The sequence below is a fragment of the Sciurus vulgaris genome (assembly GCF_902686455.1).
Source record: "Sciurus vulgaris genome assembly, chromosome: 6".
Classification (NCBI taxonomy): Eukaryota; Metazoa; Chordata; class Mammalia; order Rodentia; family Sciuridae; genus Sciurus; species Sciurus vulgaris.
The window spans coordinates 102,414,362-102,441,149 of record NC_136466.1 but is presented as its reverse complement, the minus strand read 5'-3'; the positions used below and the strand labels follow the sequence as shown (position 1 = coordinate 102,441,149).

Here is a 26,788-nt window from a genome sequence, read left to right as displayed (position 1 = left end):
GTGGGTGGAATGATTGGGGTGTAAAAGAACACCGAAAAGACAAATAATGAAAAATGAATATGCCAAATTTTGTATGTTTGGCCCCAACCAAATGTTTTTATGAATTTCATACCTATGTTTCTAGTTTGTGAATCAAACTAGATTTTGTTTCACCTCTGGTTTGGATTCACACAAATAGCACCCATGTCTTTAACAATCTTTCATGGGACCTGCTGTATGATTGTATACCTCTTAAACACCTTTGACGTGTCATTCCCCTTCTCAACATTGTGCATTGTCCTTTTTTTTGTTTTTGTTTTTTGTTTTTCCACAAGCACAAGCTCTGCCTGGTTTAGAAGGCTGCTAAAGCCTGGTCTGCTATCATCTATTTACCCTCACTTCCCTCCTTTCCAGAATGACCCCACACAACTGCCCCTGACCCTCCACAGACCCCGTGCTCGCTGCTCAGGCAGGTCTACTTTGGTCCTCTCTAAAACACATGCTCCTCGTCTTCCCAACATTCTGATCTTACCTGTACTTGAATGCTTACTTCTCCCAGGACCCACTTTTTGGCTATTCTACCTCACACTGAGATTTCTTTGATGTGAACTCTTACTTTATTTAGAGTTGGATTCATGTGTTTTGGTATTGGTTTTCTGGTTTCTAGGTATTCATCAAGTATAAAAAGTTGCTAGTTTTATTTCTGTAAAACTATTATAAGCTCTTAGTAAAGACAAGACCATAAACTTCTATATCTTTCTGAGACACTCACAATGGTTTGTTTGAAACTGGGGAACAAAATAGTCACTGAGAATAGTCACCAAGAAATACTTGGTGGTAACTGCAGTTTTTTTTTCCAACCTTCTCTTTTGGAAACTGCCTGATGCCACCACCTTTCCATTTTAATAGCATTTAAACGAAGGCTTTGCTTTGTTCACCAGACTCACTATGGCTGGCCCTTTCTTTCTCTCTCTTTCTTTCTTTCTTTCTTCCTTCCTTCCTTTCTTTCTTTCTTTCTTTCTTTCTTTTCTTTCTTTCCTTTCTTTCTTTCTTTCTTTCTTTCTTTCTTTCTTTCTTTCTTTCTTTCTTTCTTTCTTTCTTTCTTTCTCTCTCTCTCTCTCTCTCTCTCTCTCTCTCTTCCTTTCTTTCTTTCTTTCTTTCTCTCTCTCTCTCTCTTTCTTTCTTTCTTTCTTTCTTTCTATTCTTCTTCTCTCTCTCTTTTCTTTCCTGCCTTCTTTTGACTTTATGAGATCTCCATAGCACTAACTTTTTCCTTTAAATTTCTCTTTTCATTCTTTTATATGATGTCTCTTAGAAACCATTCCTTCCCAGAGATACTGCTTCCTGAACCTCTCACAATAATTTCTATTTTACATCCCTACACCTTCTTTGATGCAACGGTCATTTCTGGGATTTGCTCCTTCATAGCTATTCACAAATTACAGGTCATATAATTTATTTTTTTTCCTGCTTCTTGGTGTTGAGATCCAGGAAAGTGCTGTCACCTCTATGACTTATTTAATTCCTCTATATCATTCTTGTGCCAGTCACAGAACCAAAATTATGTTTCTCTATTGGTTTTTCTTATGAGTTCCTTCAGATATGAAAAGCTAAAAATTCAGATGAAGGTCTGAATGCCATTAAGCAGGTCTTACTTAGAGCAGAGCTTGATTCTAACATTATAGAAAGTTTGATTTGACAAATATATTAAACCTGGAAATTGTGTGATTTCTTCCCTGTCGATTTTCAGATTCCTTTTTAATTTGAATAGAATTTACAGTATGTAATCCAAGAACACTTCACTTTGGGGGGCTTATTGAAGAATTAATGATTTTTGTCCTTACTGAGTTTATTCAGTTGAAAAGCCTCAGGTTGGATAGAAGAGCTTCTTGCATACTCTAGTTCAACAGATGATTGAGAGGTTGATTCTGGATTTTCAGAATCTCTCCATATTAATTGATATTGGTGCTAGAAGATGTTGAAAATGTCTTAGTTATTCTCTGTAGAACTCATAGAATAATAGATTGTGCTGTGGCTATGAATTCTTAAATAGGCTTTGGAAAATTAACGTTTTCCTAGGTGTTTGGAAGTGAACTTGTAGTTGGATTATTGGATGACTGAGGAAGGCGACCAGGCATGGCTTGCTGGCAGTACCTCTGAAGAAGGGGCCTTGCTTAGTGTATTGCTGTCAATAGCATGGCTATGAGGCAGCTCTATGAGTAGAACAGGGAAGACACTATCATGTGGTTGCATTATTATGTCCATTTATCTTCAGGAAAACCTGCACAAAATCCGTTTACAAAACCATCATTTTTGCTCTTAAGAAAACTGGGGCACAGAGAGTTTAAAGGACATGGATATTCCTTTTCTCTAGTTCCACTGCAGTAAACTCACAGGACCACCAATGATTCCCCAATAGAGCAACAGTCAATCTTGCAAGTCAGGAAGATGCAAAGTGTCCTCAAATCTCCTTCAAGTCTCTGGTTTCTCTCATATAAATATCATTCTTTTAATTTGAGTTTTGGTTAACAATACTGATGGATTATAATGGTTGGAATTGCTGGGTTAAACACTGACTTTTTAAAGAGCTGCTGTTTGCCATGGAGCCTGATCATTTTCTCTGCTCACTGTTATATTAAGATCCTGATTCCATTACATTGGTGCCAACTATTGATATATTCTGACATTCTGTATGGTCGTGTAATGGGTGTGAAGTAATTTCTCATAGTAGTTTTGGATTGTATTTCTCAGATGTTTAAACATTTTCAGCATCTCTTTGTGTGCTGGTTTATATGTCTTCTTCGGAGAAATGTCTATTAAGAACCTTTGCTCATTTTTGATTGGGTCATTTTTATTGAGTTGTGAGAGTTCTTTATAAATTTTGGATTCAAGTGTCTTCTTGTGTATATGATTTGCAAATATTTTATCCTAGACTATATGTTTTCTTTTTGCTTTCTTAATTGTATTTTGAAGTACACATGTTTTTAATTTTAATGTAGTCCAGTTTATCTATTTTGAGGTTTTTGTGTGTATGCTTTTGCTGTCACATCTAAGAAAATATTGCCTAATTCCTGGTGGTGAAGATTTTCCTCTGTGTTTCCTCCAAGAGTTTTACAAATTTTAATTATCTTTTATTTTGGTTCATTTGGAATTACTATTTGTATATGGTGTGAGACAGAGTTCCAGAATCAATCATTCTTTTGCATGTGTTCATCCATTTGTTCCAACATCATTTCTTAAAATATCTACTCTTTCTCCATTTATGCTCTTGACACCCTGTTAAAATGTAATTGATCAAAGATATATAGCTTTGTTTCTGGACTCTCAATTTTGTTCCATTGATCTATATGCCTAGTCTTATGCCATTGTCTTTATACCTATTGTTTTATAGTAAAATTTGAAATTGGAAAGTGTGAGAACTTCTCTCTTCTTTTCAAACCCATTTTAGCTGTTCTGGGTCCATTGAGTTCCCACATGAATTTTAGAATCAGATTCTTAGTTTGTACAAAAAAATCAAGGATTCTGATAGAAATCACATTGAATTGCTATACCAATTTGGAGTATATTGCCATCTTAACAATATTAAGTTTTCTGATCCATGCACATGGGATATCCTGAGTTGAAAGATATTTTTAAAATTTCATTCAACAATGTATTGTCATTTTCAGAGTATAAGTTTTATTGTTCTTTTAAGTTTAGTCCTAAGTATTTTATTGTTTTTAATGCTAATGTAAATGGAATTTCTTAATTTTTTTCCCCCTGAATGTCTGTTATCACAAATCTGTAAGAATGTAATTGATTTTTATATGGTCTTATGTCTTACAATGTTGCTGTACTTGTCTATTAGGACTAACTGCTTTTCAGTGGATTTCTTAGGATTTTATATATATAGTCTCTTTCATTTTATTATTGTTTTAGTCAACTTTTTCATTACTGCAACTAAAAGATTTGACAAGAACAATTGTAGAGGAGGAAAAGTTTATTTGGGGCTCACAGTTTCAGAGGTCTCAGTCCATAGACAGAAGGCTCCATTCTCCAGGGCTCAAGGGGAGGCAGAACATCATGGTGGAAGAGTGTGGTGGAGAGAAGCAGATCACATGATGATAAGAAAGCAGAGAGACAGAGAGCTCCACTTGCCACATACAAATATATACCCCAAAATCATAATCCTCATAACCCCCAATGCCTCACCTCCTTCAGCCACATACCACATAATATCTTTAAACCCAGAAAGATATCCCATGTATCACTAAATTAATCCCTTACAATGATTAATTCACTAATTGGGTTAAGGCTCTCATAACCTAATCATTTCTTCTTTAAACCTTCTTGTGTTGTCTCACACAGTAGATTTTGGGGGACACCTCACATCCAAATCATAAAATTTCACTTCTGGCATCCCAAAACTCATGACCAATTTACAATGCAAAATACATTTAGTCCATCTCCAAGAGTCCCTAGAGTCTCAACAGTTCAAGGATTGCCCAAAAGTTCAAGTCCAAAGTCTCCTCTGAGAATCAGGGCAACTTGCATTGTGAGTTCCTGTAAAAACAAAGCATGATTTACAAGTATCCAATATATAAATGTACAGAATAAGCATTTCCATTCATAAGAATAAAGGCATAGAAATAAGGGATATGACCAATGCAAGACTGAAATCCAGTGGGGCAAAAAAGTCCTGTAGCTTCATGTCCAGCATCTTGGGGCACATGGCATCATGATGCTCTGTCTAAAGGGCTTGTGTAGATCCAACCCTGTGGCCTTATTGGTTGCAGCCCAAGTGGTCTTTCTTTTGGCTTATCTCTGCTCAATTCCTCTGGCTTTCCTAGGACAATGTCCCTTGTCACTGACATTTCTCAATCTCAGGTGTCTCCACTGCAGCTTCAGCTTCCTTCTCAAATCTCCACACATCACCCTCTCATGGGGTGCCTACAAGGACTCTGACCCTGCTGCACTTTGCCTGGTTCCTCAGGCCTTCCTTTGAAATTTTGGTGGAAGCCTTCTTGATCCCCCAACTCCAGCATCCTGCAATCTTGCAGAACCAGCAGCATGTGGTTGACACTAAGGTCTGCTGCCATCTTGAGCAGTAACCAAGCCTCCAGTGACCCTGGGTGCAGAAACCTCTGAGTTCCTGAGTAGCTGAGATGTTGAAAAAACTTCCTAGGCCCCCTTGTGCAGGAAGGGTGCCCCACTGGTCTCTTCTCAAGAAAATTTTTACTTTTCCTTCCCTGAGTCTGAGATGAATATGATTTTGCTAATTCCTGAGATGCTATAAAACCATTTTTTTTATTGTCTCTAGGCAAAGTTTTAGCATTTATTTAGTGGCAGTACTGTCTTTAACAATTGCAACTTAGCCCCAGATTTACTCTCACCTTTCAAGTTCAAGTTTTTAAAAATCTTTCTGCTCTGCTTTTTGTTCCTGGTTACCACAATAAGTTGGTTAAAAGTTGCCAGCAATATCCATGTCACCACCTGAATGTTATGATGTCTAGATATTTCTTCACCAGAGTAAGAATTCCATCATTTTTGAAATCAACCTCAAAGAAAGTCACAGGACACGGGTGAAATGCAGACAACTTCTCAACTGGAACATAACACAGATGGCCTCTACTTCAAATTCTAATAGTTTCCTCCTTTTTTTCTGAAACTTCATGAGCCGTGTCTTCACTGTCCACAGTCCTATTCACATTCTGGTCTTCTGCACTCCCTCCAGAATTGGCCATTAAACTTTGCTTACAACAATCTAAAACATTTCCAGTTTGCACTGCTAAGTATCTCAGAATTTCTCCCACCAATTCCAAAAAGCTCCAAAAGCTTTTGAACCATGTGGTCAGGTTAGTCACAGCAACAACCCTACTCTTGGTACCAATTTCTGTTTAGCCATCTTTTTTAGCTGCTATGACTAAAAGACCCAACCAGAACAATTGTAGAGGAGGAAAAGTTTATTTGGGGGCTCATGGTTTTAGATGTGACAGGGCATCATGGTGGAAGAGTGTGGTGGAGGGAAGCAACACACATGATGAATCAGGAAGCAGAGAGAGAGAGAGAGAGAAAGAGAGCTCCACTTGCCACATATAAATATGTACCCCAAAGCCCCACCTCCTCTGACTATACCCCACCTGCTTTTTGTAAAACTCAATTAATCCCATCTGTTGATTAATTAACTGATTGGGTTAAGGGTCTCATAACCCACACATTTCTCCTCCAAACCTTCTTGCATTGTCTCACACATGAACTTTTGGGGGACACCTCACATCCAAACCCTAACAATAATATTACCATATACAAATAGTAGCATCTTAATTTGAACACCTTGAAGCATGTAATAGTCATTTGCTTTTAAGGAGTTTTGAATACAAAGAGCTTCTTTGTAAATACAGTGACCATTTACCACAGCTGTGAAAAACCCAAGTAAACCAAAATGAGGCTGATCCTCCTTGTGTTGACCTGAGGCCATACTGTGCCTGTCGAATCAAATAACACATTCAATCTTTTATGTATTTTGAAGACTCAGAAACCCAGAAATTGTTTGGAACCTCTTTCTTGCTCTAATTAAAATCCACTGCTCTGTCAATGGGAAACAATTAGGTCAGACATCCTGAAAACCATGAAAGCATGTTTAAATTTTAGTGGGATCTTCTTGCATCTTCAAAATGATATGGATAAGATCTTATATAATAATACCTTTATAAATATTCAGGTTCATTTTCAAATGACTGTAATATGCTATAGACAATGTTAAATATCATGGTAAACTAATGTAATATTCTAATTATGAGACGTTAAAAATTTCAAAACCAAAGTTTATGCTTTTAAGTAACACTATACTTTTATTTCAGCCAGAGAGAAGAAAGAAATTTGGAAGGTGCTGACCTAGCTTCTAGTTTCATTAGTCCCAAATTAGAAACATTGTGAACCCAATGCTCACTCTGGGTTGTAAAATGGAGTGAAGTTGTTTCATCACCCCCAGTATTTCCTTATTACTATTAACAGAAGTTGTTGCTTTGTGCAGGCCGTAAGACTAAATTTTAGTGAGAATTGCCACACTTTTGAATGATCTACAAATACTGTTCCTTTAAAAGTTATTTAGCAGTATATGTTAGTTGTTAACCAAACATGTACAGGTGATGGATTTTGTGATTCAGAAGATAATATGTATTAGTCTGTTAGTCCTTTCTGCTAAGATCTAAGACCTTCTGTATATAGATGTAGGCAGAGAGAGAGTCAACACTTCAAAACTAATAATTATGTTGAATCATTATCACTATGACATTGATATATTTGATACACTTTGATATAAGTAGTTTTATCATATGGGTATTGAGATGCTCATTTCATGTGATTTCTTCCAGCTCACTTATCACATCTGTAGGTAAATGCATACTCTTCTTACTTACATACCATTTCACTCAGATTGCAAGGAAATGTGAAACCATTCATACCTCCTGAACCTTGATAATGAAAACAAACCAAAAGGACTGGGGCAAAGGAAATCATAATTAATTTATAAAAACTGATGTTTCCATCAAACAGTTCAGTATAGTCCAGTTATAAGTACAGAATAAACTTGAACTTTTACAACACTACTTGAGAAATACACTCATCTAGAAAATTGTGGCGGTCTCTTAGGGTTGACTACCAGAGAGAGCAACCCATCAGCTGCAGCCTAGGACAGAACTGCATAATTATCTGTGATCAATTCCCTTTGGTGATTGCATGCAATTGTTAGTGGGAGAGAAAGATTGTATCTCTGTTTTCCTCTAGACTTGGGTTCCCTAATAATTTTGTTGAGTGACTCGTGGGGATAAACTTGAGCCTTTAAACATTGTGTTGGTTTGTTTTCATCACTGTTTGCCATTTCAATGTGTCACTTTTTAGTCATCCCAGAAGCAGCTTTTCCACATAAAAATCAAAAGTACGGAATCTTTTGTGACAAACAGTCACATTAATTTTCCTTTAATATTTCTACTGGTATTAATTTACATGATTAAGAATAATTTAGTTTATGGATTGCCATCACTATTAAAGTCTCACCCAGCAATGTCTTCTAGTTTCTTGTAGATCATCCCTTGAAAGTTGACGGAACAGAATTAATTCAAAGCTAGAAACATTTAACTTGAAATTTTGGAAAAATATGACTTAAAATACTGCAAATATGTTTTCTCTATGAATATGCAAATTGTTCTTTATGTGAAATCCCCTGTTCTGCTTTATGTACGCACAAATATGAATATACATATATATATACATATACACCTCAATAAATTCTTATAAGTTGATATTTTATCTAAACTAATGTGCTATTTTGTATATATAAAATATATTTTGTATATTTACTGATATTTTATTTGCTCTCTTTAATTAGAGAAAGTGAAATTCTCTCGTGAGTAAATTATCACCTTCCAAATCTATGCTTTAGCTATAAATTTGATTAAGTATCTTTTCCATCTTGCTGTTCTGATGAGGCTACTTCTGCAACTTCATAGTAATTGAATTTTTGTCAAACTATACAAAAGACATTTGTTTTCTAAGAGGACCGATGTCCAGTGTATCTGAAATTACATTAAATTGTTTGATGCAAAAACTGAGATAGAACAAAACCTCATCCTATGCTCATTAAATATGCTTTTTCTCTCACAGAAAACTGTGCATCCACCCTCTAACTCTAATGTGGTACTGAGATAAAAGCTAGGAAGGAATTTTCATTGTTCACATCAGAGGCAAAAAGTTGCCTATAAGGTAGCCTCAGGGTGGGAGCTTATGCAGCTGGGCCAATTAGGTCATGTTGAGAGAGCACATGTCCCCAGTTGCTTTGCTTGACTTCTCATGTTTGCTGTGATCAATGGCTTTGTCTTTTGTCTTTGGTTCCTGACTTGGCTATGCCTCTAGACTTCAGATTTTATCTTTTGACACATCCTCATACTACTGTTTCTTTCAGAACCATGCCTGGATTTACTTTATTGTCACTAATTTACTTTATTTTCGCTTAATTTCTGTCCAGTCTCATTCCATTGTGCTATAGGTGGGAACATTTAATTTGACTTGTACACAGTTCTTAATGATGGATTGAAAATTGAAAGTAGATCAGTAAAAACTTGGAGGATGTTAACAACTTGACTGCTCTTCCCAGTGTAAGGGTAATCAACACTTGGTCTAAAAGTTGTGTTTCTCTGGCCGGTATGATACTGAAAGAATTGTTTCTGTGATTTCTTTTTGAGGAGAAATCTGCTGCTTTTATTGTTGGTACCTTGGCTTACCTTTTGTAAAGTGAGATTCTTTTTAAGACATGATTCCTTTGTATTTGGATTAAATTGCTATCTCAGACCCTTGCTCAGGGTTTCCTGCTTTGCCCTATTTCCCTTTTTGCTCACTTGTCTTTGACACAATCTTGGGAGGCAAGTGACCTCATGTACACTTGTCTTTATATTCTTCTGCTTTGATCCTGTTACCTGGTCCACTCACTCTGCTGCTGTCTTTAGCATATTTACCCAGAGGCTACCAGAAACTTAACACCAAGTTATGTCTATTGTAAATCAATTCAGAGTCCTATTGTTGATTGATACATAGAGCAATGTCTTAGAGCAGTTCTCCCAACTATTCAATGAAACAGTTCTATGTACAGATGTCCCGGGGTTGATGTTTACAAGTTGATACACAGATAGAAGTTTGGACATACAACTTATCACATTTGGTATGGATTCAGGATTAACTAGTAAGAAATCAAAGACACTCAGTTCTATTATGTGAAGGCTTCACTGTATCAGGTTTTTTAGGTGAGCAAGGTAATGTTCATGCTAAACAATTAGGATTTTGGAAGATTTAGGTAGTAAATGTTGGAACAGAGTGAAAGTAGATGTTGTTATTTTATTTGTTCTCATTATTCTGAAATAAGGTAACAGTTATGCCCCATATGATGGCTGACCTCACATTGTCTTTGTAAATGAATTCTCTCATTCCTCACCTGGACGTACACTAAACTGATCCAACTGAACCATCCTTTTTCCATTTGAGTTACATGAAACCTAATGGGGATGTCTCTTCCAGTATGTTTTTTCTTTTAAATTTTATTTGCAGTGTTTGAAAAATTCCTACATATAAATGAAAAGGAAAACAAGTGCTCTGAGAATAACAACATTTAATCAAAGTAATAAAATCATTCTATAGGTATCAGAGGGATAAATGGAAATTGTACCCTTCAAAAATGAATTAAATTAATATTTTGATATAAAGTCAGATTTAATAAGAATTTCTACATGAGAAGTTCTATAAGTAGGCCGGTATTGGTTTAATAGTAAAGGAATTCTTTTCAACCCACCTACTTCTTTCCTTCAATACCCCAAACATGTTTGCTGCTTAAAACTGGGAGTCTAGTTTTCATGCTGTCATTTCTCATTAGCCCTTTGGTCTGGGCTTATTTGGAGAAGTTGATGTCCTCTCACAGTGCTGTTTGAAGAGTGGAGTTTTACTCAGTTAATGACATTTCTCTGCCTTGCTCACAGTCTGGCTGATCACTCTTGTTACTTAGGAGGAACAGTGGTTTGACTTTAAAGTGGAAGTGGCTAACAATGCAGGAGACTATGGTAACAATGCTGATATTCCCCTGTAATAGCAAGGCCAAGTATTCTACCTTTGGGGCACAAGTATTGGCATGCTGTTCTCTTGCACGCTTGAATCCCTTTCAGGCTCAAAGCAAGTGTGACGCTGAGGTGAACAGATTGCTCAGGGTGATCTTTTTCCATGTTTGAGCCAAGCAGGTCCATAAGAGATGATTTGCCTGTACCAGGCAGAAACTGTTCAAAGCATTGCACAAGAGTTAATGTTACTTAATGTGCTATTGGGGGGAATGGTAAAAGGAGACCTCATTTTTTAACAAGAACTTGAAATGTCATTCATTTAACAAATATTATTGAGCACATACTATGTGACTGGTATTGTGGCTTTTATGCTTTTTAACATGTAATAGGGAGGGAGAGATTGTAGGAGCAGGCATGGGGAACTTCTTGTGGACTTTTGGATTTGAGATTGATTCCTTGCCAGAGTAGATAATTAAACATAATATACTATTCCTACCTCTATTACTTCTTTCAGACAGGTAAAAGAACATTTTCTTTCTCTTCTTGCAAAAACTCTTATTAGGATTTGGTCTGTTTCCCTTAGTAGCAATTTTAAATTTAGAGAAAAACTGATAAGTGTGCTTTGGATGTTTTCCCATGATTAATTTTTTTCATAAAGTTATTACACAATGTAGAGTAATGGCACTCTTTGGTTTAAACATTTGCTTGTTATTTCTGGCTTGAGTCCAGTGAAGATCCAAGTCATGAGTGCTCTTTGTGTCCCTGTTGTCTAATATATCACAGAATCAGAGATCAACCACAGTGAGATGGAAATGGGACCTGCAGCTGCTATAACAATGGACTATGGATGTTTCAGTGTCCTCTCTCATTTTTGGTCCCTCCTTGTGCCTGCTATTTTTGCTTAGGTGTTTTCTAATCCTACCTCTGTCTTTTGGCCACTTGTGCACATATATGAAAAGCATCATTTAGTTTGAGTTGAATTTTTTTTGGCAAATTTGTAGACAAGTTATCTAAATAAAATTCCAACTTATCAAACTGTGAATCTTCCAGCATACTTTATTGTAACATGTTGATGATACTGACTAGTCCCTCTGCTAAATAATCTGATGATAAACAAAGTAAATGTTCAGGTTTCCCCTGTTACTCAGTTAGCAAACATGAATGTCTCTTGAATCTAGTTAGAGCCCCTACTAGTATTTATTGGTGCCTTTGTGAAAATTAGAAAAACATGCCCCTTCTGTGTAGTTAGATTCTAAAAAGTATCCTGTCTGGGCAGAGCAAGTAGGAAAAAAGTCTTCTTCCAAAGGGGCTTGGGTTCTTTTGGCTGGCTGGGTGGTAGCTTATGTCAACATCCATACACCCTTGGCCTGTGCTGCCTTATGGGTCACAGCCTGCCAAGCCAGCATGGCAGCCCTGAGCCTGGGACAGGAAGCAAGAAACAGTGTCTTGTTGCTTTTGTCCCTGTTTCTTCCTGCTTTCAAACATTTGGAAGTTTTCTTATTTGGTTCTTTGGTTTAATGGGAGTTAAACCATTCTAATGGGAGTGGCATGTGAGGAGTGGGGTCACAGGATTACTATTTGGTTTTAGTGTAAACAAAGTGTAATTACCCTGGTGTCAGAACAATACAGTGTCCTCCTTCTGCCATAAAGTGTTATAAGTACATCACAGCCTCTTTCGTTAAAAAGAAGACCCATTTCCTGGAATCCAAAGAACCACTTGGGAAGATTTTTTTATGTTAAGGAGTTTATTATCAAATGAATATTTCTATGACCTATGGGAACACACACACACACACACATATATATATACACAAACAGACTCAGAGTCATATGCATAGAACAAAACTTTTCTGATGTGTTATTTTTATTATATCCACTAATAATTATGGCAAAATATCCATTCTGTTTTCTGTTCTACACTGTCAGAAACTGCTACCTTGCTCTGAATAAAAGTATCACTGCCCCCTGCCTGTGCTTATCCAAACAGGAAAGAAATGAATAGTAAAACTAAGGGTTTTTCCCCCCTTCTTCTTATTCCAGGTGATGTGTTCCACATCACTGCTCCCAATAAATTCACCTTTGAGGAGGCTGAAGAAGAGTGTGAAAACCAGGATGCCAGGCTGGCGACGGTGGGCGAACTCCAGGCGGCTTGGAGGAACGGCTTTGACCAGTGTGATTATGGGTGGCTGTCGGATGCCAGCGTGCGCCATCCTGTGACTGTGGCCAGGGCCCAGTGTGGAGGTGGTCTTCTTGGGGTGAGAACCCTGTATCGTTTTGAGAACCAGACAGGCTTCCCTCCCCCTGATAGCAGATTTGATGCCTACTGCTTTAAACGTAAGTGTTTGATATCTTCTTAAATATTACAGATTAAAAAAATGCTTCAAAGACTTGCACAGACATTCAACTAGCCATTGGAATGGATTCCATGTCTTGCAGTATGTGTACAAAATGGAAACAGTTCAGTGGCTTTCAGAAGCAAGTATTCTGAACAGCAGCAATATGAATAAAACAAGAGAAAGTTTGACAAATGGATTTTTAGAGGGAATGGGGGAATATCTGGTTAAGGTTTTAACTTTGAGTGTTGTACCAGGAATCACAGAATGTATTTCTGAGTAGTTATTTTATATTAATTTAAGTCCTTAAATACAGTTTTATTGTTGGTGCTATAATGCAGAGACCAATAATGACTGAGTGAAATCCTTGAATTCTGTTTATTTTGTCTTATTTGATATCACCCTTTCTTTGAAATGGTAGAGAATTTAAATTTCAGTAATTGCAGGTGAGTAATTGGAGCTGACATGGATCATCATAATGTTCAATTTGCACTTAAAAATGAACCATACTGTCAGTAAAAGTATCCCTGTATCTCATTATTTCAAGTAATGGAATATGTGCCTTTTAATGATTAATTCTATATTGAACTAACTGAAGTATAGTATATCCTCTTTGTAATAAGTAAAGCCAATAGACTATCTTTAGTTAGATTTACTACTTAAAATTAGTTTCATGTAACATTTTTCAATATTCATGATATAAATACTTCAAGATTTCAGAAGCCCTTAAATTATTTTGGCAACATTAATCACATGACATAATATTATATTTGTAGAATGCTTAACTGAACAAGAAAGTACCCTGGAAGCTAACTGTAATATTTACTGTAGGGTTTATATTATGCTAGCCAAACAACAAATGAATGCCCAGAGTTTTTGGTGACTTGGGTATGTCTGACAAAGTTATATTATATTGAAATATCATAATTTTTTACTAAATTGCCGATGTATCTTGTTTTAGCAATATTTAACAACAACAAATAGAAAACACAGTAGGCTATTTATGTAATTGCTTCCTAAACTGTAATACACAGATGTATTCATCAATGCAAAAGTCAGAGTTGTAATGTCAAGTAGTCGACAGAACAGATGTTAGTTCAATGGAAAGTTTTCATTCCACATACTTCTGTGTCCTAGCAAGATGCCTCTGCTTGCATCTCTTCCTTTGGACTCAACTTTCTGAGTGTTAAAGCCACGTGTTGTGTATTAGCTTGATACAAGATGGCTGATCCATGAAAGGCCATTAAAAATATGAGCTTTCGTTTTCAGACCCTAAAACAACAGAAAGTCTTTCCTATCGTTTTCAGAAAAACAACAGTATCAGAAACCTTATTGTAAAAAGTAGATAGATACATATTCTTTGAGGTTGCAGTTGTAAAACACTGATTTTTAGGCAATCAGGCTCTAATATCAGCTTTGTATGAAGTAACTGATGTGATAAAGGAACAAAATCAAATTATGTGTGAGAGGGAAGGGAAAGGCTAATATAGGGGAGGAGCAAATCATCCAGATGACCTTACCTGGTTCATTTTTTCTGTGCTTTATAAAACTGACACTAGAAAACCTTTAAATAACATATTTTCTTCTCAAGGGTAAAACTAAAATCAAAGAAGTAGCAAAGAGTAGCAAAGAATTCATCCTGATGTATTTTAAATTATTTATTTAAATGAAAAATTCACATGAATCTATAAGTGAGATATTTAGATTTACATAAATTAATCAACTATTAAAATCTACATAAAATATTTAATATGTTTGAAGGTTTAGTTCTATTTTTTCTTTCTAATTCATTTAAATTTATAGGACTTATAAATTGAATGGATCTTAATTGGGTTCTTTTCTCCCTAGACCGGAGTCCAGATCCTTGTTTATTTCCTCTTTGCCTAAGAAAATTCAACTATAACATGAAAGCCTTCCTCAAAATATACACAGTGTCCACAGCTTCCTCAAATTTCTAACACATTATTTAAGAATTCTTAGGTATTTTTAAAGACTTTAAGAAACAATCTCAAGATGACCAATGTCCACTTTTCCCGCATAGTCCAGTAGTGACTAAATTCTTTAGGGTAACATTCGTAAGAGTCATATAGTCCTAATAATGAGTTCAGTTACGTATAACTGGCTGGTTAAGTAGCGGAATTTGGAAGTATGCCCATAGATTTCTCATTTGCTTTTATCAAATATGGAAAGTATTTTTTAAACCATGTGGTGAATGAACATTCTAAGTCTTTCTTTGCTGTAATTCCCTTTTCTTTATAAGTCAGAATAGTACGCTTACAATAACTGATAATAAATATAGTTAGAATCTATTTTGGTCAAATATATTTGAACAGGTGAATGAATGACTTTGTGAAGTTTTGCTATTTTCCCTTCATGATTAAACTAGACCATCAACTTTTTATTTTTCTTTGACCTCAGATTTAAGTCAGTTCTGTGAAAGTTAGAAAGTAATATAGGTCTTTAAGAGTTTACTCCATATATCCCCAAATTTAAATGAATCAAAACCACCCAACTAATGAAAATCTACATTGTATACTATTAAGATCTCCAGGAGAGGGAGAAGGGTGTGTTTCCTAGAAAAGTCGTTCTAAGATTTAACCACTATTGCCCTCAGATAGTTTTTCTAAGTATTGAAGAGTTTGAACAGTAGAGTTTGAATCCATATTTCCCTGTTAAGTTGGAGACCAGTATCTAAGTAATTTCTAATGAGCACAATTGCTTAATTGTCCCTCACCAACTTCTCTAACTGTAATAATTTCCCTACTTTAAAATGTGAATTTCTAAACCCCCATCATCATATGCTCGTGTTTTGATTCTTTGCTGCGTTTCACATCCCTCTGATTAAGTCTGGAATTAGAAATAGTGGTCTAGAGCAGACTAAATTAGCTCCTGCCACTTTATGTACTATTTTATATATCTGTTTACATTTAAAATTGATTTGCTTTTCCAACCTATGGTCACTTCACTATCTTTTTTTGTGCCCTCAATCATAATGTCTTTAGGTGCCAATGCTAATCCTTCCCTAATTTGTATTTCAAAAATGATTCCTGTCTACTGGATTTGACTCAGTTAACATTCAGTCAATCATGAAACTTTGAACAGATAGTTCAAACTTTAATTTCACTGTTTTGATTTTGAGACTTTCCTCACTGTGAACCCAAGGTCAACCTATTGAATATCCCCTCCATCTGTGACCTTTTCCCATGTTTATTTGTATTTATGTGTATCAAATTTAATACAGAAGAACAAATTTAAAATTAGTCATTTCTCCATAATGTAGACAGTATGGGATAGGAGTCAAATCAACTATCATGCTGCTAATAGGGGTTTTATATTTTATTAGGAAAATCTGCCTCATGTCTTGTAACAGAAGCACAGAGAAGATAGTCCATAGGACATAAAATACCATAAGTACTGTGATATAAAACATCTGTGTGGCAGACAGCTGCAAAGGTTGGAAGGGAACTTTTGTGGGAACAGAACTATGCTGATTTTTGTTGGCTTCCTCAATAATGAAGTTGAAGGAGCACTGGTAGTTTTCCAAGACTGAAACGTCTCCATGTGAATGCACCTTCTGGGAGAGGGGAGACACTTTTACTAGAGTTGTGTTTTCATCTTTATAATAGTCATCAGTAACACAGTGATATTTATTCTTAAGATTTCTCTGTAGGTATTTGTGCTCTTAGAAAATTATTTCCTCTTTTGGAATGACTGCAACAAATGGCACAGATAACCAGATACACTGAGCTATGATCGAAGTCAGCTGTTAAGTTGATGAACAAGCCACCCAACCCCAAAAGGAAGTCTGAGGTTTTCCATTCTGAGTGTAGAATTAATTAACTTAATTGTAAGCAGACTTTCTTAAATGGGGCTCTAAAATGATCAAAAATCCTTTTTTTTTTTTTGTCTGAAACCAAAATCACATAAATCCTGGCTTTGTAAGGCAGAGATGTATTGCTATCATTTTACTAGACAACAAGGCTAGATGACGGCAAGAGCAAGCTGTACAGTAGTAATTAACAATGACATATGTTTATTCAGTTTTTAAATCTGAGTCCATTTTTAAAATACTATAAAAATATTTTCCCAGCATTATAGAGAGTTGCTAGCAGAGAGCTTGTGTTGGAATGTAGGAAGACCTGATTCACAAGCCTTTTCTTTGGTCCCAAAGCAATATCACCTTCTTTAAAGTTAATTTCATCAGCCATGGAAATATGCAGAGGGAAAAGGTAAAATTAGCTTTTTTGTTGTTATTAATAATAACATGATTAGATTTTCTCTAATATGTAGTTTTGTGAAAGATTATATTATGTTTCCATGGGAACTTTCTCTGTACATATTTTTTTACTATTTCCCCAAAGAATGCTGTTATAAGACAAACATGATATTTGGCAGTGAATGAGGTAACGGTTATGAAATTTCAGAGGATAGAGAATTGAATTAAAAGAAATAGTCAACCACATTTTGGGTCTTTAAGTTGTTCTTGTCAATCAAAGTAGACCAATACTTTTTTCAGGAAATGAAGGCAGAAAGAGCTTTTCCTAAAAATGGGGAGGGAAAAAAGATTAACTTATTTTCAAAGACTCCATTATTTTTTGTTTGTTTGTTTGTTTGTCTAATGTTTTAACAAGAGGATAAATAGGGACATGATTTAGAGAACATTTACATGCACAACAATGTAATTGGTTACCAAGTTTTCTTTATAAAAATTGATGATTCTGGGCTGTAAAATGGTTTGGGGCATGACGATAGCTAATAACAGTCCATGCCAGACAAAAAATAAGGAACATATTACTTCACTATTCTGATTACTATAAAGTCACATCATTTTATCATTAAGTTTTGACAGAGAGAACAGAGCTAAAAAGTACCTTTGTTTTTTAAAAGGCTCTGTTTGTGGATTATTAAAAAGAAGATACAAGATATTATAGATTCTGCAGATATTATAGCTATTATCAGGAAGAATAAGCATTACCTGTACAACAAGTTTTAAGTCTTACAGGATATAGTAAAATAACAATTATGAGTTTCCTTAGAATAGTTCCTCCTGAATTCAGTAACAACTAATTTTGAGTTTCAAAAACACTGATTTTAAAAAAGCAGCATAATTATATGCTAGACTGTTGCACTTTCCTTGTGTTGAGAAGGAGTTTTGTTTATAATAGTCATTTTAATGCACAATTTAAATTTCTTTAAATAGCCTAGTCATTCTCTGTCAATGTGGAGACATTATAACATGACTTTTTATGATGACACTTTATTTTATATTGCCTGGGTCCATCCTTTCTGATGTTCAGTGTTGTTCCAGTGACCTGTAATTAAGGACATAAAATACTTCATGTGGACACTGTACCTCCTGTAAGTTTGTGTTTTATGTTAAACTAAGAGTAGGACCAAGACCCTGAAGAAGTTCAAACATAGTGTATGGAACGTAGAACACAATGTAGAACACCACATGACAACCAGCCTCTGCCAGACACATTTTGTAACTTGTTAGAAACAAATCTACAGAGTTGGAAAGGAAGATGAAGACAAATGTCCAACACCTGGAATCAAGTGAAGATTGGTACTAAAAAGTTTAATATCCTGTTTTCATGAAAGTCTCCACATTATGGACAATGTAATGGTTTGTAACTCAGTTACGTTTGATGTGGCTTTTTTGTTGTTTTGCAGTTTGAGACACTCCCTCTCCCCTGAGACGCTATGCAGTTTGAGAATGAAGGAGGGTGTGGAGAAAGCTAGTGGCAGGGCACAGTAGCCTCCAGAATAATAGTGTCAAGTTCTCCCACCAAGCTTTAAGGTGCTGTTGCTATTTGTGATAAAAAAAAGTTCCTGTTGCCTTCAGAGTCTGCATTTACACTGTTTTGGACTTCTCCTTATATTGAAACCATATAATGTTCATTTTCCTTAATTAAGAACAGGCATTCATACCTGTGGGTAAAAGCAGTTACCCTTATAATGTAAAATGACTTACCCTTTTCTGGCCAGTAGCTGTTTAATTTTCTGTCTTTGGGTAAAGTATAATTTTTAGCCTCCTTCCCATCACTAAATATTTTGGGTTCACCTGAAAATACACAGCACATGTAACAGACACTGGACATACAGCCTTTTTTTTTTTAGTGACTTGTCTAATCAACTCTTTGAAATTATTTTTCTAGCTAAACAGAATATATCAGAGTCTACAACCATCGAATTGAATATCCTCGCAGAAACTGCATCACCCAGTTTATCCAAAGAACCACAAATGATACTCGACAGAACTACACCAGTCATCCCTTTAGTCACCAAATTACCTAGCATTACAAAAAAGTTCCCTCCTGTAGGAAATATAGTCAATTTTGAACAGAAAGCCACTACCCAACCTCAGGTGATCACAGATAGATTAGCCACTGTGTCACACATGCCTGTTGGGAGTGCTGAGAAGCCTTGGGATATGGACTACTATTCACCTTCTGCTTCAGGACCACTTGGAAAGCCAGACATATCTGAAATTAAGGAAGACATGCATCAAAGTACAACTGTTATCTCCCAGCATGCTACTGATTCATGGGATGGTGTCATGGAAGATATACAAACAAAAGAATCTGTTACACAGATTGAGCAAATAGAAGTGGGCCCTTTAGTAACATCTATGGAAATCTCAAAGCATACTCCTTCCAAGGAATGGTTTGTAACCAAAACACCATTTATATCCACAAAAATGACCCCAGAATCCAAAACAGAAGAGAAAACAGTAAGCTCCATTCCTGATTTGGTGAGCACAAGTCACTATGGATTCACCTTGGGAGAAGAAGATGGCGAAGACAGAACACTTACAGTTAGGTCTGATCAGGGTACCTTGGTCCTTAGCCAAATACCTGAAGTCATTACAGTATCAAAGACTTCAGAAGACACCACTCACTCTCAGTTAGAGGAGTTGGAGTCAATCTCAGCATCTACAACTATTTCCCCTGTAACAATGCCTGACGATGATAGATCTTTGATGGACAACGGGGAAGAGAAACAAACAAATGGTAGGATAACTGAAGATCTGTTTAGCCAATCTCTGTCTACTGCACCTTTCCCATCACAGAATCTTACAGCAGTAGAATTGTTCCCTTATTCTGGTGATAAAATATTAGTAGAAGGAATATCTACAGTTATTTATCCCTCACCACAAACAGAAATGACACAAGGAACAGAAAGAACAGAAACACCAAGGCCAGAGATGGGAACAAGTCCTCATATAGATGTTGGAAAACAGGAAAAGTCCACCAAAGATCCATTTATAGGTAAAACAGAGGAAGAAGACTTCTCTGGAATGAAACTCTCTACATCACCTTCAGATCAAACTCATTTTACACAGTCTTCTATGGAAATGACCACATCTTTTGACTCCCCAGCATTGACAACAATGAAGCCAAGTGTGAAGGTGACAGAAGCAAGAGATGTTGAGGAAGACAGTATGACAGCTCTGGTTGGATTAGGAACAGATGGCTATCAAGATACTGCCAAGTATGAGGAAGATATTACCACAGCACATTTGACCCACAGTACTTTAAGTGTGGAGGTGGTCACTGTATCAAAGTGGTCATGGGATGAAGATAATGCAACATCAAAACCTTTACAGTTCACAGAACACACACGCTCTCCAGAATTGCCCCCTATCCTACTCACCACTATGGGAGCAAATGGAAAGGATAAAGAAATCCCAAGTTTTACTCAAGATGGAGCAGATGAATTTTCTCTTATTCCAGATAGTGCTCAAAGGCCAGTAGAAAAGTTCACAGATCATGGAAAATTCACAGTTAAATTTCAGCCAACTACATCAATTGGTGTAACAGAAAAGTCAACTTTTAGAACTTCACCAACTGAAGAAAGGGTTCCATCTACCACAAGCACAGGAGAACAAGTTCATACAACCACAGAAGGAAGTGCCTTGGATGAAGAAGAAGATAGAGACGTCTCTAAGTCAGTACCTACTCTCTCCCCATTTGCACACACTTCAGATATAGAAGGATTGGCATTTGTTAATTATAGTACCACCCAGGAGCCTACTACCTATGTAGATACTTCCTATACCATTCCTCTCTCTGTAATTCCCAAGACAGAATGGGGAGTGTTAGTACCTTCTGTTCCATCAGAAGGTGAAGTTCTAGGTGAGCCCTCTCAAGACATACGTGTTATTGAACAGATTCGTCCAGAAGCAACTATATCTCCTGAAACTTTGAGAACAACAGAAGTCTCACAGAAAACAAGTCAGGAAGAATTCCCCTGGGATGAGCAAACTGCAGGGAAACCTGCTCTCAGTTCTACAACAAGGATGCCCAAGGAGGCAACCACATCATTGGATGAAGAGGGTGATGGATCAGCATCTACAGTCTCTGAAGACAGAGTGGGAACAGGTTTTGAGAGAGTCCCAATTTTAGAAACAACTCCATTTGGAAAAACTGAGCATGATATGTCTTATCCACCTGGTGCTGTAACTGAGCATAAAGCAGAAACAGATGAAATGGTAACACTAATACCCAGCATCAGGCCCAAAGTATTTTTAACTCCAGAACCTGAAGAAAAATATGAAGCAGAAGGTAGTAGTACAACAGAATTTGTATCACCTTTGAGTTCTCTGAGCACCCGTGTTACCCAGTTTATAGAGGAAGCCACTACTGAGAAAAGCGAGAAAACCTCTCTAGATTATATTGATTTAGGCTCAGGATTATTCGAAAAGCCCAAAGTCACAGATCTTACAGAATTTTCAACAGTCAAAGCCTTGGTTCCAAGTGACATCCCCATTGCCTTCAGTCCAGTAGACAGACTTTACACAAGCCCAGCATTCAAGCCATCTATAGCATTCACTGAGAAACCACTTCTCATTGACAGGGACCTTGGCGAGAAAACAACCAGCGACATGGTACTCATTGCACAATCAACATCTCATGTTCCTCCCACCACCCTTGTTGATATCGTAGCTAAGGAAACAGAAACTGATATTGATAGAGAGTATTTCACCACGTCAAGTGTTCCTTCTACACAGCCAACAAGACCACCCACTATGGAAGGCAAAGAGGCCTTCAGACCTCACCCATTTTCTACTCCACAACCCCCGGAGGGGACAAAATTCCACCCTGATGTAAATGTTTATATTATTGAGGTCAGAGAAAATAAGACAGGTAAGTCTTTGCTTTCTAGACATGCCTTTCAAGGCAATCAGCATTTTATCTTGAAAGTTACTTTTGGGAAAAATTAATCAACATACCAAATGCTGCCATTAGAAGATAACTGGAGTGTGAAAAAAAATGTATTAGCTTCATATATTTGTACAAGAATTGGAAGAATATGTTAAACAATTTGGAAGAATGTTAGATGCAATTTTGTTTTAAAGTCATAAGAAGCCCTGCTTTACCATCTAATATAACCAAATCATCACTGTTACATCACTTCAGAACATGCAGAACAAAATGTTTTAATTTCAGTGTCTTTCCATACATTACTACTCAAGTGTAGCACTAGACTGTGTTAACATTCCATTGGTCTGTAACTATTAACCCTTGGTACTTACAATGTGGACAGCTAAAACATTTTTGCATATCCCTAGGGTTGACAGAAAGATACCTACCGGTTGGTTTTGGTTTTTCTCTTCCATGATTTTGCAGGTTTATTATGGAACTTGTCGGGTGGGTAATAGGTCTATAGTTTAAATATATTTTCATGCAAATCCAACGTATTTTTAACTCATTGTGTTTAATGCCTTGATGCATTGTTTTTTAGTATCTCAATGCTGCGCTATTAAGAATGCAGTCAAGCTCATTCTAGACATTGTTCTAAATCATTGTATCTAATGGAATTTCAGAAGATGGATATGTAAACAGGGCCTTTGTTTCCAAACACCAGTTGTAATACTGTTTATATTATTATTTAACTGTTTCATCTCTAGGAATGTTTGCAGTGCCTTCTATTCCAAATCAAATATTTTAGCTGTCTGAAAGAATTCTTAAATGCTGTTTCTTTATAATGATTAATACTTGCAATTGTCATTATCAAATGTGACTTATTCTTGCCTAATTTGATAATTGGCTAATTCTTTAAATTTGGTAAGTTGGGTTGAGAATACATAGTACGTGCATCATTGAGTCATCAAGTTTGTTGATGGCTCCATCAATAGAGGAATTCAAGCTTGTCTCTTTTCAATTTAGAAGCTGAGATCACTGATTTTAATAAGTTGTTCTTTTCTAATTTTAATTTAAGAATTAAATGAATAAACATTTATTTTTCCTTGACCTGGCTTTGAGAAGCCAGACTGCAAGGATATCTTTTTGGCAGGGTTTCTCATGATTAGAATACTCCCTTTGGGTGCCGTTTTTCAGAAGTGATGTCTTCTCTAGAGTGCTCAGGAGCACACCTGTTGGAAACAGACAGGCAGCTCTATTTTTAGGTTAGTTAGCATCCACTGTGTAAATGATGTTTTAGTCAGTTTTTTCACTGCTGTGGTTAAATGATCTGACCAGTACAATTATAGAGGAGGAGGAAAGGTTTATTTGAGGGCTCACTGTTTCAGAGGTCTTGGTCCATAAAGACCTGCTCCATTTCTGGGGCTCCCTCGAGGGGAGGCAGAACATCATGGTGGAAGGGTGTGGCAGAGGGAAGCAGCTCACATCATCAGGAAGCAGGGAAAGAGAGAGAGTCTCCACTCTCCAGATACAAAATAAATACCCCAAAGCCACATCCCAATTCCAGTCTCCTCCAGTCATGCCCTACCACTTCAGTTAATCCCACCAGGGATTAATTGACTGATTGGGTTAAGATTCTTACAAACCAATCATTTCTCCTCTGAACCTTCCTGCATTGTCTCACATGTGATTTTTTTGGGGTCATCTCACATCCAAACCATAACAGATGGAAACTTCATAGTTTCTATAAACTTTGGCTATCCAGAGTTTTCTCAGTGTAAAACTGTTTGCATAGCAGTGAATAGTTGATAAAAGAACATATCCCCTAGTGTTGAATTTAATCTCTACTTCTCTGCAGTTTAAAGAAGCTGGGATTGGAGTGTGGTTTTCTTGCTAATGGTGCTGTTTCTTGGAAACCATTACATATTTCCTATCTTTTGCATTCCTTTCTGTCTCTCAGAGCTGAGTAGGAAAGAGAAGTTACTACGAAGTAGGAGTGATGACTGCCATTAGCAGGCTTAGAAAAGGGACAGAAAGGTATAACTGTGAAAAAAAAAAGTGAAAAAAAAAAAACCAAGGAATAAATTACTGACAATACATAATTTGAGAATTTTGCAAAGTTCTTGAGCAACTTATTATGTAGAGGTTTTCCTCAATTTATATTTCTCTGTTAGTTTAAATATTGAGTTGAATTGAATAATATAAAATGCAGTAAAGATGTTCTGTGTCTACCAATTCTTCTAAGTGGGAAATTATGCATTGTTAGGACAATCAAATTACAAAATGGAACAAGCTAAGTTGAGAATACATAGCGCCCTGGGTTACCCTCGGAGAGTTGGCGGTCATTAGGAAAAACAAAAACAAAACACTTAAGTTTATAAGTGGTTACTCAAAACAGAGGATCTGAGTAACCTAGCCCTGAAACAGTTTATACTGAGGGTGTAGTTATACGTGAGTTATGGACTTAAATTCGGCCAGACCTGGCTGATTTTTTTTCCTCCTATGTTTTTTATAACATGGATCTCAGCTCCTTCTTCCAACTGTTTGTTTAAATACTTGGTCCGAAAACTCTGTGGAATATTTGGATACCTCCATCAGGTGGGGTTTCAGTGTGTGTATAAAAGTATGTGTGGGGAGTTATATTATCTATGGAGCAATCTATCATCTCTAGTTTATATATTCTATACATGCTGTCCTTAAGAATAAAACCATTGTTTATTGTCTTCATAAAACAATGAGGTTTACTCAGGCCCAACTACTCACTTATATAATTTGTTTTCGATGAGAAATTCAATTTTCTAACATTTTGAACTTTGGTAAGGGAAAACCCTAAAGCACATGTTCAATTAATGAGTTCTGAGGCAGGTGCATGCATTAATAAGGGAAAGTGCATATATGCCTGGAAAACTGACCTTTTTATGTTTCAAGGCACATTTTTCCAGACTGGAAAATCCTTGGTGCATGTATAAACTTGTATAAATCTATTCCTCTGAATAGAATTGACCTTTACATATACTGTGTATCTAAGTAAGCAAAAATACCACCCATGCTACTCTACCAAGGCATTCATAATTTTCTGCTACTCTCAGCAAGTCATATAAATCTTGATTTCTTTTTTTAATGCTATGAAACAAAACATGCTACTCAGGACATGCTTATGTTATATTTGCTCAAGTGGATCTTAATAGCAACTTAAGGGTGCTGTGGCTGGAGGGCAACTGGTTAGCAGTTAAAAAAAATCTGAAGGAACTTTTCAGCTCATTAAAGTTTTATGAGCTGAAAAATGCTATGGGGTGTGTTTAACAGTGGTTCAGGGGATACTGAAAACTTGACTCCTGTCTATTTCAGGAGTAATTTGCACACCTGCATTTTGAAAAATTGTTGAAAGGTTTTCTTTGTGAATACATATAAAGGCTACAGGACTTGAAGGTGTAGGAAGAGTTTCAATTCTAGAATTTTTTTTAAACGCTACACTAAGTCATTTGAAATGCTACAAGTTAATGTAACAGAACTGTAATTGTTTTTAAAAACTGATGTACTGGAATCTTTAAGTTAAAGAATAATTTGGAAATCTGGACATTAAATACCAATATTACTAGGCAAGTACTCATAGTTATAACCTTAAAATAGTCAGCTTATTAGTATTTCTATATAAACAAGTTCATATATGCTAAGGGTGTCAGGCCTCCTTGATGTTGTCTTGTTATATTTTCTTTTACTGGTTTTATTATTTATATCTATCCAAATGTAAATGTAAGACAGGTATAAAGCCAAAATTAAACTAAAATGATATACAGATTAAAATGCTGAAAAATTTACTAGTGAAATGCTTTTATAGGTTAATTAAATTTTAAGAAAGATAATTTTTGGTGTCAAGATTAGAATTCAGTTTGTTCAGTTTCCTATTGGAGAATTATTATACATTATTGTTTTTATCATTCAGCATTAACTCCATTCTGATTAATCATATTTTTCATTAATAAAGCTAATAGATGTAAATAAAGCTAAAGGATTATTTTCTGAATATTGTGATGCTGTGGAGAGGGTAAGAAGAAGGAATCCTGGCTCTGCGAGCAAGAGATACCTGGTTAAATACCAATATTTATTTGATTATTGATTACACAGTTATTGATTTTCAGAAGGTAATGTGTATACAAGATAATTTCATGACTTTAAAAAATGTCTTAGTTTTCATTGTTAAAGAATCTTATAGCAAAATTACTTGGAGTTTTTAAATTAGAAAATTAGATGCCATTCTTCAAACAGTATCTTATGAGGGCCTCCATACCTTGATACAAGTGTAGCTGTGTTGGTTAACCCTGAGGGTCCGTTCCTTGAGACCTCCTTCTCATCTCCTGTGGCACTTTCTAGACTAGTATATACCTCAGACCCACAACTGGAAAGAAAATAACATCATCTAAATGATTCAAAATAAAGCAGAAACAATGATTAATTTCTGAATGAATTGAATTTTTTAAGAAAAATGTTTTAAAAATTGGTTTATCAATACCTTATCTCATAATTATGATATTTATTAATATTTACTCATATATTTATTAATGTATACCTTTATTTAATATTTAATTTATTTAATTAATATTTACCTTTATTTAGCATGGTGCTAAATAAAACCAATTAAGCAAATGTAGTTTCAATCATATTTATGCATGTATGTCATCAAGATAGTGTATAACATTTCAGAGCATTGTGTGTATGTAGAATTAAATGATCCTCACACTTGCACTTAGGGCTTTAT

General features: G+C 35.9%; 1 protein-coding gene across 4 annotated transcripts in view; it reads left to right on the top strand.

Annotated features, from left to right (window-relative positions):
* VCAN (versican) overlaps window positions 1–26,788 on the top strand; it is a 110,334-nt gene that overhangs the window by 30,095 nt on the left and 53,451 nt on the right. For 2 of the 4 annotated variants that reach the window (XM_079145540.1, XM_079145538.1), the window contains exons 6-7: window positions 12,594–12,887; window positions 19,045–22,035. In XM_079145540.1, coding sequence (XP_079001666.1) covers window positions 12,594–12,887; window positions 19,045–22,035 — 3,285 coding nt within the window. The remainder of the gene's footprint in view (window positions 1–12,593; window positions 12,888–19,044; window positions 22,036–26,788) is intronic. The other 2 variants (XM_079145539.1, XM_079145541.1) reach the window with 1 other exon arrangement.